The sequence below is a fragment of the Chenopodium album genome, chromosome 10 (genome assembly GCF_948465745.1).
Source record: "Chenopodium album chromosome 10, dcCheAlbu1.1, whole genome shotgun sequence".
Lineage (NCBI taxonomy): Eukaryota > Viridiplantae > Streptophyta > Magnoliopsida > Caryophyllales > Amaranthaceae > Chenopodium > Chenopodium album.
In genome coordinates this window covers 62,112,412-62,126,366 of record NC_137843.1, presented here as the reverse complement: position 1 = coordinate 62,126,366, position 13,955 = coordinate 62,112,412, and the positions used below count along the sequence as shown (strand labels likewise).

At 35.5% G+C, this 13,955-nt stretch overlaps 3 protein-coding genes across 3 annotated transcripts; all 3 read left to right on the top strand.

The window, feature by feature from the left end:
• Positions 1 to 882: 882 nt before the first annotated feature.
• Positions 883 to 3,242, top strand: LOC145564533 (outer envelope pore protein 16-2, chloroplastic-like). Its single transcript, XM_081624818.1, has 7 exons — positions 883 to 1,070; positions 1,727 to 1,778; positions 1,950 to 2,009; positions 2,115 to 2,146; positions 2,422 to 2,455; positions 2,662 to 2,729; positions 2,970 to 3,242. Exons 1-7 carry the CDS (start codon positions 900 to 902, stop codon positions 3,111 to 3,113), a joined length of 561 nt encoding a protein of 186 aa, XP_081480944.1. The 5' UTR covers positions 883 to 899; the 3' UTR covers positions 3,114 to 3,242.
• Positions 3,243 to 6,312: 3,070 nt separating this feature from the next.
• LOC145564532 (DNA-directed RNA polymerases II, IV and V subunit 9B-like) lies at positions 6,313 to 10,348 on the top strand. Its single transcript, XM_081624817.1, has 4 exons — positions 6,313 to 6,499; positions 6,702 to 6,777; positions 8,291 to 8,449; positions 10,005 to 10,348. The coding sequence occupies exons 1-4, from the start codon at positions 6,471 to 6,473 to the stop codon at positions 10,083 to 10,085; spliced, it is 345 nt and encodes a 114-aa protein (XP_081480943.1). The 5' UTR covers positions 6,313 to 6,470; the 3' UTR covers positions 10,086 to 10,348.
• Positions 10,349 to 11,059: 711 nt separating this feature from the next.
• LOC145564531 (DNA-directed RNA polymerases II, IV and V subunit 9A) lies at positions 11,060 to 13,737 on the top strand. Its single transcript, XM_081624816.1, has 4 exons — positions 11,060 to 11,268; positions 11,404 to 11,479; positions 12,441 to 12,599; positions 13,453 to 13,737. Exons 1-4 carry the CDS (start codon positions 11,240 to 11,242, stop codon positions 13,531 to 13,533), a joined length of 345 nt encoding a protein of 114 aa, XP_081480942.1. The 5' UTR covers positions 11,060 to 11,239; the 3' UTR covers positions 13,534 to 13,737.
• The last annotated feature ends 218 nt before the right edge of the window (positions 13,738 to 13,955 follow it).

Here is a 13,955-nt window from a genome sequence, read left to right as displayed (position 1 = left end):
ATATATGACTATTATATGTTGTCATAAATGTCCGTGGTAGCCTTGTGTTTATGCAGTTGGTGCAAGTTGTAAATGTGTAAATTGACAGTTTAAAGGCATATTGGACGGTTTTATCCTCCCAAATTGAATTCCGAGGTGTATTAGAATTCATAGAAAGCATCTTCACATTTTTGTTTTCCGAGTCCAAAAAGTGAAAAATTATCCAAAATTGAAGGCTAATATATCGGGTCAGATTTTTGAAATTTTTTCAAATTATAAACTGAATGTATGGGGTGATTCGTGGGATCATATAAGATGGTTTAAAACCATAAGACACCTATAAAGATGTCTATAAAGTAACAAAAATGAGTTTTTCTATGTTGAAATGCATGAAATTTTGAAATATAATGATGTGATGTGGCTTGATTACAATATGTCATTAAAAATGATGTACAAGTATAAGATAATCGATAACAATACAATTAATTTCGATCATATGCAAGGACTAGTCAGTTCATAATTTTATAGCTACAAAATATTCAATTACAATAAGAAAATGAATCAAGATCATTACAATGGTTTATTTAAGGCTAATCAACAGATTTCCTATACTCATATTCAACCATATCAAGAACCTGAGTTACGTTATCTATTGTATGAAAGAAAAATACAAAATTGACGGGGTAACTGGAAAGGTGGCACGAAATTGTCTAAGTTATGCCACGTATTATAACAATCTAGTAAACTACACAATCCACAATTTCTCATCAACCTACACGTATTCCACGTAACATGCAGACCATGACACGACACACAAGTTTTGTGAATTTGTCATCAACCAATTCCTTCAAAATTCGGTGTAACAAATAATTTTAAGAAAGAAGAATTACATTATTTTTAAAGAAAATAACAAGTAGAAAATGAGTAGTGTAACAGTAACAGCAACTACTAGACCAGCTAATAGTAATATTGATAATTTGGGGAAAAGATCTGTTATGGATGAGTTGAGAAGCTTTGAGAAAGAAGGTTACTTTGATTTGGGACATCCTCTTCTTAATCGCATTGCTCATAGCTTTATTAAAGCTGCTGGGGTACGTACGTATGTTTTCTTCGATTGTTAGATTGATTGTATATTCCGGGAGCATGATATGTATTATGCTGTCGATTAATGTTTTTTTTTTTTCCGTTCGTTTATTGAAAGTTAATTTTGATAGTAGTATATTTCTATGTTAATTTTATTGTATCTTCTTTATGTATGAATTGAAGTATGTTCTTTTACATAGGATTGTATGTACTTTCAGGTGTACATTATGATTTTGGCCTTTTGGGTGTTGCTCATTACCCACTAGTATGTTGTTGAGCTATGTAGGCTTTAAATGACCTTTTATTGGTTTTTTCCTATGGTCAGACATTTAAAAATTTTGTGATGAAAAAGTCGCTTAGAGAATTTTGTGATGAAAAAGTCGCTTAGAGTAGCTTTTGCTTTTTTACTTTTAGGAGCGAACACATGTCAAACAACGAATTACTGTTACGATTACGATAAGTTGACATTATGTGATAACTAATTCTAGACATATTGGTAACGTACAAATGGTTGAATGGTTAATGTTATCTTATTGTTGCTAAGAGCATGTACATCCTTTTTCTAAGAGCTTATGAATTAGTATTGCTAATTGCATGACCAAATTAATGGACATTTGGTTTCTTTGTTTTGATGAAACTTCTAATCATAAATTTATATGTATAGATTGGAGCTCTTCAGGCTGTGTCTCGTGAAGCTTATTTTACTGTGGTTGAGGGTAATATTTCTTTGCATATTCTTTTTCTTGTTGAAAGCTTTAAGTGCTTAGCTGAATTGAATTGGCCTACTTATGATACTGAAACTTCTTGAATTGCCATCATTTAACATATGAATTGGACTACATTCGGTACTTGTTCAACTCGAACTTAGCGAAATACTTGTGAACCAGGTGTGGGAATTGATTCAGCAGATGGTAACGGTACCAAGAAAAGATTTCCGGATCTTAGAGGTAATCATATTCTTTATCGTAAGTAGTTCTGGATAGTGGCAGATGCAATGCAGCTTTGTATAGCGAGTAATAAGCAAACTCATTGTTGTTTTTCTTCTTGTGCAGGGGAGACCAACAGAAAGTCAATTGAGGCTTTGGTAATTGCACTCAAATCCTTTTTTTTTTTATTTTTCGCAGTGCTTTTGTAATCTTGTGGTGTTATTACATACAGACTTAAAGAGTGTCAACTTAATTGACAAAACACGCTGTTTGTTCATGTTCTTTTTCTTGCTAATAACCTTATCATCAGTGGACAATGCTTGCTGATATATCGACTTAGACAAATGTGTGTGCCAGGCATAAACAAATCCGTAACTAGTTACATACCTTATTACAGTGATTGATTAAACATTCTTGTTATAATGTTTTTCAGGTAAAAAGTACAGGCAAAGAGACTTTTCAGTGGGGTAAGTTTATTCTCTTATGTAAAACATGTAAAGATAATTCCAATCTGTTTGTGCAATACTGCAGTAGTGTGAATGTACTAGGGTCTAGGAGTATATCATATTCAATGGATTCTGTTCTGTATACTCAAGGTTTTATGTAAAATGAGTTCTGGAGCCATTTTATTGTAACAACTTTGGTGGCTCACAAACACGCTTCATCGGTGCAGGGTTGGCTGCAGGGGTGTTTTCTGGTCTGACTTATGGGCTGAATGAGGCTTGTGGTTATCACGATTGGGTAATCATGACTCTTATTTGCTCTTCCTATCAGAAATATAATTGTAGTACTAGTATTTCATTTGTAGCTCTTCTTAATGCACAATATAATTATCTACTTGTTATACAAGTAGCTCTTCTGTACATGCGCAACTCAGCTTAACTAGGAGTTGGCGAGGGGGTGTTATCATGTTATGTTATCTTATTACTCCGTAGATAATGTAATACGTATCTTAACTGTTTCTCTTTCATGTTCACACAGAAAAACAGTGCTGTAGCTGGAGCAATAACAGGCATGACTCTTGCACTTACGGCTGATGATACAACGCATGAGCAAGTTGTGCAGTCTGCAATCACAGGAGCAGCTATTGCTACTGCTGCTAATATGCTTACTGGGATTTTCTAAATGTAGCAGCATTGGCTTCTGCTATTGTTTAGCAACCTAAGTTTGTTGTTGTTTATGTTCAACACTAGAGTACGTAGAACATTTTGTGGATACTCAAATATATGGAACATAGATGATAGCCATGTAGTGATAGTTTTGCGCCTTGGTTTTGCCTAGATGTTTTGTATGTTTTGTTAATTCTTGTTGTGTATCGCCGGAGAAGTATTCACCACCAAACATTTAAGTATCCTAATTTGGATTACAGCCGGAGAAGTACTCAGCACCAAACATTTAAGTGTCCTAATTGACATGCTTTCTGGTGCTCTCCTATGTTGGATGTCCTTTATTTCTCGCAAAACACATAATTTTAGAGGATGATAGTGTTTGCAAAGTATTAGGTTCGATTGATATGCTCATTTTTAGAATTTTTTGGGTGGGACCTTTACATTATCATTGAGTAGTTAAATTATAATATTTAAATTCAAATTAAAATCTAACCTTTCAACCACTTCATTAATGATTGTAACTCTCGGAAAGAGTATATGTTAGTGTTTTACGTTTAAAACTAAAATGGCTTTCCATCTTTTATAATTTCATTAGGAATTATTGTCATCCTCACTCTTTCTTCGCTTCTCCCAACATTGTCATTATCCACTAGCCCACTATTGAGGAATTCACCATTAATGGTTTGGCGCTCAAGCTAAAAGATCAAAGTTTTTGCCGTCCAGCTTTCCCTCCCAATATTTGAAGTTACAACACCACATGTTAGGATTCCTTGACAATCAATCAATCAATCAATCAATCAAAGCCTTAATCCCAAAAGTGGGGTCGGCTAACATGAACCAAATTTGATTATTCCGTGTAGTCATCAACATAAATCTTTCTCCTCCATCCCTTACGATCCAAAACTTCATCCTCACGTAAATCCATGCACTTCATATCCTTCCTCACTCCTTCCAACCAAGTCATCTTTGGTCTCCCTCTTCCTCGTTTAATCCCTCCATGGTCCCACTCTTCCACTCTTCGCACCGGTGCACCCTCGGGTCTCCGTCTTACATGTCCAAACCAACGCAGACGATTTTCCCTTAATTTATCTACAATGCCCGCCACACCTACTTTCTTGCGAATAACCTCATTTCTGATTCTATCTCTTAAAGTGTTTCCACACATCCACCTTAACATGCGCATTTCCGTAACCTCCATCTTTTTAATATGCTCTTTCTTAGAAGCCCAACATTCTGTACCATAGAGCAACACTGGTCTTATGGCAGTCCTGTAGAATTTTCCCTTCAACTTTAAGGGAATGCTGCGGTCGCATAACACTCCCGTGGCCGCTCTCCATTTAAGCCACCCTGACTTAATCCTGTGGGTCACGTCTTGATCAATGTCACCATTCTTCTGGATGATCGACCCTAGGTACTTAAAACATTCACTCATGGTCAAATCCTTTCCATCCAAACTCACCACTTCATTGCTTGTCCCCCTCTGAGTGCCAAAACGACATACCAAATATTCAGTCTTACTCCGACTTAGCTTAAACCCTCTAGATTCCAACCTTTGCCTCCATTGCTCCAACTTGACATTAACCCCATCCTTAGTCTCATCCACCAAAACGATATCATCTGCGAACAGCATACACCATGGAACCTCATCTTGAATTGGTCTAGTTAATTCATCTAGAACCGTTGCAAAAAGAAAAGGGCTTAATGCAGACCCTTGATGCAATCCGATTGTAATAGGGAAATCTTTTGTCAACCCTCCGCATGTCCTCACATTTGTTGACACATCCCGATACATATCCTTAACTAGGTCTACATACCTTCGTGGGATACCTTTCTTCAACATTGCCCACCAAAGTATCTCTCTTGGCACCTTGTCATATGCCTTCTCTAAATCAATAAAGACCATATGAAGATCTTTCTTCTTTACCCTATAAAACTCCATCATTTGTCTTATCAAATGGATTGCCTCCATAGTAGATCTCCCAGGCATAAAACCAAATTGGTTATCTGAAATGCTTGTGCATGCCCTCAACCTTTGTTCAATCACCCTTTCCCACAACTTCATAGTATGGCTCATAAGCTTAATTCCTCGATAGTTAGAACAATCTTGAGCGTCTCCTTTGTTTTTATAAACCGGGACCAAGGTGCTCTTCCTCCAATCTTGTGGGATCCTTGTAGCCGTCCATATCTTGTTGAAAAGGTTTGTTAACCAATCAATACCAATCTTACCCAAACACCTCCACACCTCTATCGGTACCCCATCAGGGCCAACCGCCTTCTTAGGTTTCATCTTCCTCAGTGCAATCTCCACCTCTACTCTCCTAATCCTTCGCACATACTCCATGTTGATTTCTTCATCACTCATAGAGGTATCTCCTATCACAACTCCATTACTTCCATTAAATAATTCATCGAAGTACCCCTTCCACCTGTCCTTGATGCCCTCCTCTTGCACTAGGACCATTTGGTTCTTATCTTTGACACACTTCACCATGCCAATATCCTTCCTTGCCTCTTGTCTTCTCTTTGCCATCTTATAAATGATCCTTTCTCCCTCCTTGGAATCAAGCTTTTCATAAACCTCCTGATATGCCTTTTCTTTTGCTTGGCGAACAGCTGCCTTTGCCTTGCTCTTAGCCTCCTTATACGCTGCAAAGGTTTCATCACTCCTACATTTTCCTAAGGCTTGATAGCATTCCCTTTTTTGCTTAATTACTGCTTTCACCTCTTCATTCCACCACGAAGTATCTCTCTGTACCGAAGTTCTTCCCCTTACTTCCCCTAAGACCTCTTTGGTCACTCTTAGGAAACAGTTCTTCATTCGTAACCAAGTCATGTCCGGATCCACCTCTCCATCCCAATCCGCTTCTTCAATTACCTTTTCTGTAAAAACCTTAGCTTTTGCATCCCTTAGGGTCCACCATCTTATCCTTGGTTCTTCTTGTCTAACTTTTTTCTTCGCCTTCTCTTTCATTAACCTACTCTAATATTTCAGCTTCCCTCCTCTACTTAGTGGGACTTGCTTAGTTGACACAATATTATCGTAGTGTCTTACCAAATATGATTCTAGTCTTTTTCTTAATTCAATACAATTATACAAAAACATATGGATACTAATTAACCAGTTTTCTTAATCAAATCATTGAAGGTATGCTCTAAAAAAATTTGGTAAGATCACTCGTGTCAATAATTTTATTTGAGTTCTAAATTCCGAATAGAAATTTAAAACCCCACTTTTCCCACACTTGTTTCACTTCAGGCTGCCAGTGACTTGGTGAGTGTCGTGAAGAGAGAGTGAGAAGTGAGTGTAGTGAAGAGAGAGTGAGAAAACTCGAAATTAGGGCTACAAAATTTTCCAATTAACCACATTTCCAAGATGAGTACCATGAAATTTTGCAGCAAATGGTAATTTTCCTCATTTTCTTCTGTCAAAATCCCATTTTTATCAACCAAAATTCATCATTTTTCTACCCACATTGTTTATATTTGCTACTAATACAACAATTTAACATCAATTTGAACAAATTTCTTGTAAACTTTTGCTTAAATTCTAGTGGAAATTTGTGGGTTATTGTTTAGTTTTTGAATTGTGTTTGTAATGTAACAGCAACAATATTTTGTACATAAAAGAGGACAAGGATCACAAGTTTCTGCTAGACGCTTGCCGCTACTGCCACCATGAGGTTGCGCCCAACTTTCTCTCTCCTCTTTTTGAACTGATTGTTAGCTTTCTTGGTTAGGTATTAGGTTTTCTAATTTGGGTTTTGTTGTTTTAATTTTGTTTTACATCTGAATGTAAAAAATGGCAATGCAATTGGGTACTAATATTACCTTAACTTGATAAAAAGCTCAATTTTGCATGCAAGAGGATTTTGGAATTTTGATGTATTAGTAATATTGATTAGCTTTATGAATTGGAAGTCCATAACATTATTTTCGCCTTCGAAAGAAAAATAAAGTTGGATGTAGGATTTGGAAATCTGTACTTCTCTTTCTTGAAATGGCATCGATGAGCCATGGCATTAGTACTACTTCAATAAGGATAATGGAGAAGAGGATAGTTTCTAGTTTATCATAGAAAGTATGTAATTTAGAAATATACCGGATTCTTTATGCTTCCTAGTATGATCCTATTTTATCTTTGTATAAATTTATGTTAATTGACAACAAATGACATGATCCTACAACCCGGCATGAAATTAGCGTGTTTGGAATAAGGTTTACCTGTTTGGATATAGTAGGTGGGTTTGTTTTAAACCTGCTTGGATTCAGTAAGTGAGTTGACTTCACAGAATCCATTTATTATATCAAACGCACATTTGACACAACAGCCAATCTATTAATGCTAGGCTATTACCACTATTATTAGTGTGGCTTGCAATAGTGTTCTTTTTCTTAATTAAAGGTTTGTTCTTTGCTTGTTGAATCTGGTTTTTAGCATTGTTAGAGGACATGAAAAAGGCTTTTGAAGGGAATACCTTACTATAGATTTCTTGCGGTAAATTCTCTTGTTAATGAAATGTTGTGTGGTAGTGTTATTGCCATCTCATGGGTGATGGGTATAAATGGAATTGATTTTTTCTGATGTGACCACAATGTTGAACTTGTGCAAATTTGGTACTTCATATACTGTATGTGCTCATAATGCTTCAAGTGAGCCATCTCAAACAATTCAAGGTTAATTTTAGTGTGCAAGATTTTTCTTTTGATTTTATAAATGAAATTGATTTTTCTTCTGTGTCTATGATCTTATACTTGTGTAATTTTGCTGTTTCATTATTATTTACTGTATGTTCTTTAATTGCTTTAAGATGGAAGGTTAAAAATGTGCTATAATGTTAACCCAAGAAAGACAGTCTTTCAATTCACTACAAACCTAGAAGCTTTCATAAAGAATTGATACAAGAGTTTCTATTCTTGCATGATCATTCATTGCATTTGGCTTAGTTTTATAAAATGCTTTATTGGTGTTGTATATCCACACTTTATTTAGAAGCTGGCGGGCCTTCTCTATTATTCTTGATTGTCAACCTTTTCCCTATGGGGGAGGATACTCTTATGGTGGTTTGTTTATTTATTTATTGCTTGATGATAGGAGGATGAGATGCCATAAGCATGGCTAATGCTTTTTTATTTGTAACCAACTCCTTTCTTTGTAATTTGCTCACTTACTTATGACCCTTGTTTTCCATGTAGGGGGTTGCTGATAACATTTGTGTATACAGAAAGGAGATACACCAATCTGCTGGAGAGAGTACTCAGGCCCTACAAGATGTAGCTAAAGATCCAACTCTTCCCCGGACCAAGTCTGTCCGTTGTACCCAATGCAATCATGGAGAGGCTGTCTTTTACCAGGTGAACCTCAAATTTTGTTTATTCTCTTTGCAAGGATATGTTTCATGTGATCTGTTAGCTGTTATAACCAAGCACCGTGTTTGTTTGCTACTTTGGCCATCCTTACCATGGAACTTATGATGCAGTGATCAATCTATTGCTTAGTTATCGTTACAATTCTGAATTCTAGGATCTTATGATATGGTGATCATTTTATTATTTTGACCTCATATCGTGGTTTGGTTCCTAACTAAAATGCAAAGTTCTACTGCTGCGCTAAGTTAGGGGGAATTTGTAGAAGGGGAAAAATGTTAACAAAAAAAAAAAAAAAAAAAAAAAAAAAGAGCATGGGCTAGCCAAATTTGAAGGCTAAAATGCACGAAATCGGAGCAATTTAGGAGGTGTCGGGACCCGGTGTCAGAAATTCACGGAATTGTACGGGATGCATTTCGGGATCATATAACGTTGTTTGGACCCATATACGACCATAAGTCGGCTATATAAAGGCCTCGTGAAAGGTTATAGCAAATACAAGAGGCGTGTACAAAAATGGGTAAATTGGATGCTTAAAGGCAAATTGGATGGTTCCACCCACCCAATTGGACTCCTGGAGGGTATTAGGGACTATAGGTAGCTTCTCGGCAATTTTTATTTTCGGGTCAAAAAAAGTCGAAAATTGGCAAAATTGAAGGCTATAATACACGCTTTTTTGCCAATTTCAGAGGTTTCGGAACCCGTTGTTGAAAAGTCTCGAGATTCTAGGGGATACATCCCGGGGTCATATAATGTCGTTTGCAACCATATATGATCATTATATGTTGTCAAAAATGTCCGTGGTAGCCTTGAGTTTATGAAATCGGTGCAATTTGTAAACGGGTAAATTGATAGTTTAAAGGCATATTAGATGGTTTTTCCCACCTAAATGGACTTTCGGGATGTATTAGGGTCCATGGGAAGCATCTCGGAAATTTTTGTTTACGGGTTAAAAAAAGTCGAAAATTAACAAAATTGAAGGCTATAATACACGTTTTTTGGCCAATTTTTGACACTTTGTCAAAAAATGAACTGAATGTGTGAGGTGACCCCTAGGTTCATATAAGATGGTTTGAAACCATAACACACCTGTAAAGATATTTATAAACTACCAAGAATAGTTTTGTTTCTATTTTGAAATTCTTGAAATTTTGAAATATAATGACGTCATATAAGTAAAATGATGTGATGTGGCTTGATTATAATGATACATATTGCATCTTACTGACTCAAGATGCCAATTTTCTTTCTGGTCTTTCTCTAAGACACTAAAAGAATCATGTCAGTTCTTTTAGCTCCTCTTTCTATTTCTTTTTGGAAATAGGAGGGAGGAGGGGGGGTTGGTAGATTGTAGTGTGGAAGGAGTCCTGTCACTTATCCATGATAATATCTCAAATTCTTTCATGCTTATGGAAATTTAGGTTTGACTTAGGACACAAGATTCTTATGTGTCGTACTTCGTAACTCAAGACTGGCTTTTCTCTATACCATGATGAATTTCGCTCTATGTTTCTAATCCATCTCATTTGGGGTAATTGTCCAGGAAACACTGAGAGGAGAGGAAGGTATGACATTGTTCTTTGTCTGCTGCAATCCGACCTGTAGTCATAAATGGAGAGATTGATTGCCCCCTCTTTATGCTGATGTATCTGCTGACCAGTTGTTCATGATTCTAATCATCCTAGTTTGTATTTTTCGAAACCTACTGCAGATTTAATTTTGGTGTTTTCACAATTTAGCAATGTTAAGTTGTAATTTAAGCCATTGGTAATACATGATCCTGCTGACTAAATCTCTGGTGCATGAGGTTTTCACTTGCGTCCCAACGTTTTTGAATACATTGGTTCAATAGTTTGAAAGGATTCCTTTATGGATTCCAATTTTTGTTTTTTTTGGGGGGAGGGGAAAGCTGGTTGACATGATGACATCTACGGAGTATAATTTTGTATCCTTTTATTCCTTTTATGCTCGATAAATCTGTTACGCCAATTGGTGTCAATTCGGATGTCTGGGTCGGGTTCGATTAGGTCGGTCGGGTCTAATTTCAAACTTGAGTCATGCTAAATTAGTGTGTTCATGTGAGTCGAAATCTGAATTGAATATTTTTTAGATCAGGTCAAATTTTAACACCTCTATTCATACATTAGTACATCAAATTGATTAAATTGTGACCATGTAGTCTATAATCTCCATAGTTATAATTTTTCAGGCCAACAACAGATAGAAAATTTGATTATGATCGATTTATAAATTTAATAATTCATTAAAAAAAAAATTTGTACATCACACGGATAGAAAACAAGCATGCCAAAATATAAGTACTTCGTCCATTTCATAGTTGATTAATCACGTTTGTCAATGCACAAATCCAACCATTAATATCTTTAATTATCGATAAATAAAATTATAAAAAGTTGATGTTTTAAAAATATATATAGCAACAAATTAAAGAAGGTTCACATGACTATATATTTCATTGTTTAATCACAAAACACGATTAAAAAAAAGTGTTTAAAATCAAAACGTGACAACTAAAAAAACGGAGGGGGTATATATGAAGTATTAAATCCCAACAAAACACGTAACTAATTTCCGGGCTGCTAAACTCTAAAACCCCAGCTCCTCTGCTACTGTAGACTGAAGAACAAGAGTAAGAAACTAAGAAACCACAAAATTAGGGCATTCAATTTTTTTTTTCTCCAATAATCTGATTTTCCGAAAACTCTTTCTCCAAATTTTCCCCAATTAACTTAATTCGAGCTTAATACATTATCCAAGATGAGTACCATGAAGTTTTGCCGTGAATGGTCAGTGACTTTCTCATCTTCTTCTGCAAAAAAATTTAATCAATTAATTCAACAATTTTCTTGCTTTAATATTGATAAATTTCTAATTTTTTTTTTTCTGATTTTTATTGTTAATTTTTGTGCGTGAATGAACAGCAACAATATTCTGTACCCAAAGGAGGACAAAGATCATAAGATTCTCCTTTACGCTTGCCGAAATTGCGATCACCAGGTTTTCAATTCTCTCGCCTTTTTGTGTTTGCTAGCTTTCTCAATTACAGTTATAAGTTTAATTAGGGTTTTATGGTCAGGAATTTGTTGATTCTTAATTGGTCTTACATTGATTAGTAATATCAAATAGTTGAGTTTTGATACATTGTTGGGTTTTACATTAATTGATAAAAGCTGAAATTTTTATGCAATAAGATTATTGATCTTATAGTCATATTAACTGGGTTTATAGTTTGGCATTATGACATTGACTTCGACTACGAAAGAGTGAGGGGTTTGATGTGGGAAACTGTACTGCTGTACTACAACTTTAAAGTTCCTTAACCAGAAATTGAGATGAGGATTGTATTTTATATTATCAAGGAAAAATATGGACTAGTGCTTAAGAGTGAGGGGTTTGATGTGGGAAACTGTACTGCTGTACTACAACTTTAAAGTTCCTTAACCAGAAATTGAGATGAGGATTGTATTTTATATTATCAAGGAAAAATATGGACTAGTGCTTAAGAGTGAGGGGTTTGATGTGGGAAACTGTACTGCTGTACTACAACTTTAAAGTTCCTTAACCAGAAATTGAGATGAGGATTGTATTTTATATTATCAAGGAAAAATATGGACTAGTGCTTCATAGTATGAATGAAGATGGCCAATTTGCATATTGTAGGAGTTGAAAGGCGGTTGAAAAGGGAACGCCTTTCATTTGAGTAATGTGGTTAATTTTCTTGTTGAATGATTGTTGCATAGCAGTGGTATTGGTTCTATACAATATCTCGTGGATATAAATGGAACATTAGTAAAAGTCTCTTAATGTTGTTAATGGAAGCCAAGTCTGTGTTACTACGATGAAACATTAGTAAAGTCTCTTAATGTTGTTAATAGAAGCCAAGTCTCTGAATTAATTATGAACCTAGCAGCCTAGCCTCTTCTTGCTAACTTACCTATGATCTTTATCTTTCATGTAGGAGGTTGCTGATAACAACTGCGTATACAGAAATGAGATACATCACGCTGTTGGTGAACGTACTCAGGTCTTACAAGATGTAGCTGCAGATCCAACTCTTCCCCGTACAAAGTCAGTCCGTTGTACTCAATGCAATCATGGAGAGGCTGTATTTTTCCAGGTGAACTTTAACTTTTGGTTATAATCCTTGCAAGCACATGAGTTTGTGGGTGTACTCCTTTCACCTACAAGATCTTTGGCTGCTGTCTTGAGCACCTTACTATGGAACTCACAATGCAGTGATTTATTTATTTAATCACTCTAAAATCTAAATTCAGCACTAGATGGGGAAAGGGAAAAGGGGAGCTAAACAATTTAATAAAAAAAAACTTGCTATGACTAAGCCTTTTGTGATTGCCATTTTGCAAAAGTTGCTACGACATGATGTTTCTAGGTTGTTGCTACCAACTAAATTCTCTTTGCCACTACGATCTTGTGATACATGTTGCATCTTTACTGATTCTAGACAACAATATTCAGAATCATGCGAATATTCTCTGAGATATTGCTAGAATCATGTAAGTGCTTATTGATCAGGTCATTCTGTCCCTGCAAAGTTTAGATATTCATGTCAGGTAGGGCAGGGTGGAGCTGTGGCACCATGGAAAAGGGAGGGGGGTATATTTTTGCTTGGTTCACCACTTCTACAATGATATATCAGATTATTTCTTGCTTTTCCAGTTCTTTTTTTTTTTTTTTTTTTTAGGAAAACGTTAGGTAGGCATAAAAAAAACAAGACTTTAGGACATGAGATTTTTGGTTGAAAAAAAAATGTACAACATTTCAATGAACAGGTTTAGTTTTATATTGTTATACTACTAAAGTTGTTTATTACAGCTTGCTTTTCTAAGATTACTACGCAGTATTTACTATGAATAACCTTTCAGTGGTTGATTGAAGTTCATTTTCTTCTTTTCATTTCTTGAGAACCAAGTTAATTTTCTAATTCAATTCAAATGGAACTTACTGTTCAGGCAACATCTAGAGGAGAGGAAGGTATGACATTGTTCTTTGTCTGCTGCAATCCAAGCTGTGGTCATCGCTGGAGAGATTGATCGTCCCAACTTTACGCTAATGAATCTTCACTGACCAGCTGTTTCTGATATCATGTATATTATAAAACCAACAGCAGGACTAATATTGGTGGTTTAGTTATTAAGCTCTGTGAACTGGAGTTACCCCTTGTTTTAAGATGTATACAATATCAAATTACTCTGCATGAATTATGAAATGAGGTCGCCTTACAAGTCTTTTTACTATTTTATTGGCAATTTACCAGTTTGGCATTTGTTTTTTGTTCCACTTGTTCTTAGGCTCTTAGTTAACAGTAATGCCCTGTTAATGTGTTGAAATATATTAACACCGTCTTCTTTCTTTTTCATTATTGATTCAAACATTTGTCTAAATGTCTACATGTGATTTCCCCCTTAGCTCATAGGAATAGTTTTAAAGATTATACAATTTGGTTTAGAGATAT

What these genes read in the sequence shown, in the direction of transcription:
- LOC145564533 (XM_081624818.1), top strand. Translation starts at nt 900, where the DNA reads ATGAGTAGTGTAACAGTAACAGCAACTACTAGACCAGCTAATAGTAAT. An exon ending in GCTTTATTAAAGCTGCTGGG is followed by an intron (nt 1,071 to 1,726) that starts GTACGTACGTAT and finishes TTATATGTATAG; the next exon opens with ATTGGAGCTCTTCAGGCTGT. An exon ending in CAAAGAGACTTTTCAGTGGG is followed by an intron (nt 2,456 to 2,661) that starts GTAAGTTTATTC and finishes TCATCGGTGCAG; the next exon opens with GGTTGGCTGCAGGGGTGTTT.
- LOC145564532 (XM_081624817.1), top strand. Translation starts at nt 6,471, where the DNA reads ATGAGTACCATGAAATTTTGCAGCAAATG. An exon ending in GCCGCTACTGCCACCATGAG is followed by an intron (nt 6,778 to 8,290) that starts GTTGCGCCCAAC and finishes TTTTCCATGTAG; the next exon opens with GGGGTTGCTGATAACATTTG. An exon ending in GAGAGGCTGTCTTTTACCAG is followed by an intron (nt 8,450 to 10,004) that starts GTGAACCTCAAA and finishes GTAATTGTCCAG; the next exon opens with GAAACACTGAGAGGAGAGGA.
- LOC145564531 (XM_081624816.1), top strand. Translation starts at nt 11,240, where the DNA reads ATGAGTACCATGAAGTTTTGCCGTGAATG. An exon ending in ATGAAGTTTTGCCGTGAATG is followed by an intron (nt 11,269 to 11,403) that starts GTCAGTGACTTT and finishes GTGAATGAACAG; the next exon opens with CAACAATATTCTGTACCCAA. An exon ending in GAGAGGCTGTATTTTTCCAG is followed by an intron (nt 12,600 to 13,452) that starts GTGAACTTTAAC and finishes CTTACTGTTCAG; the next exon opens with GCAACATCTAGAGGAGAGGA.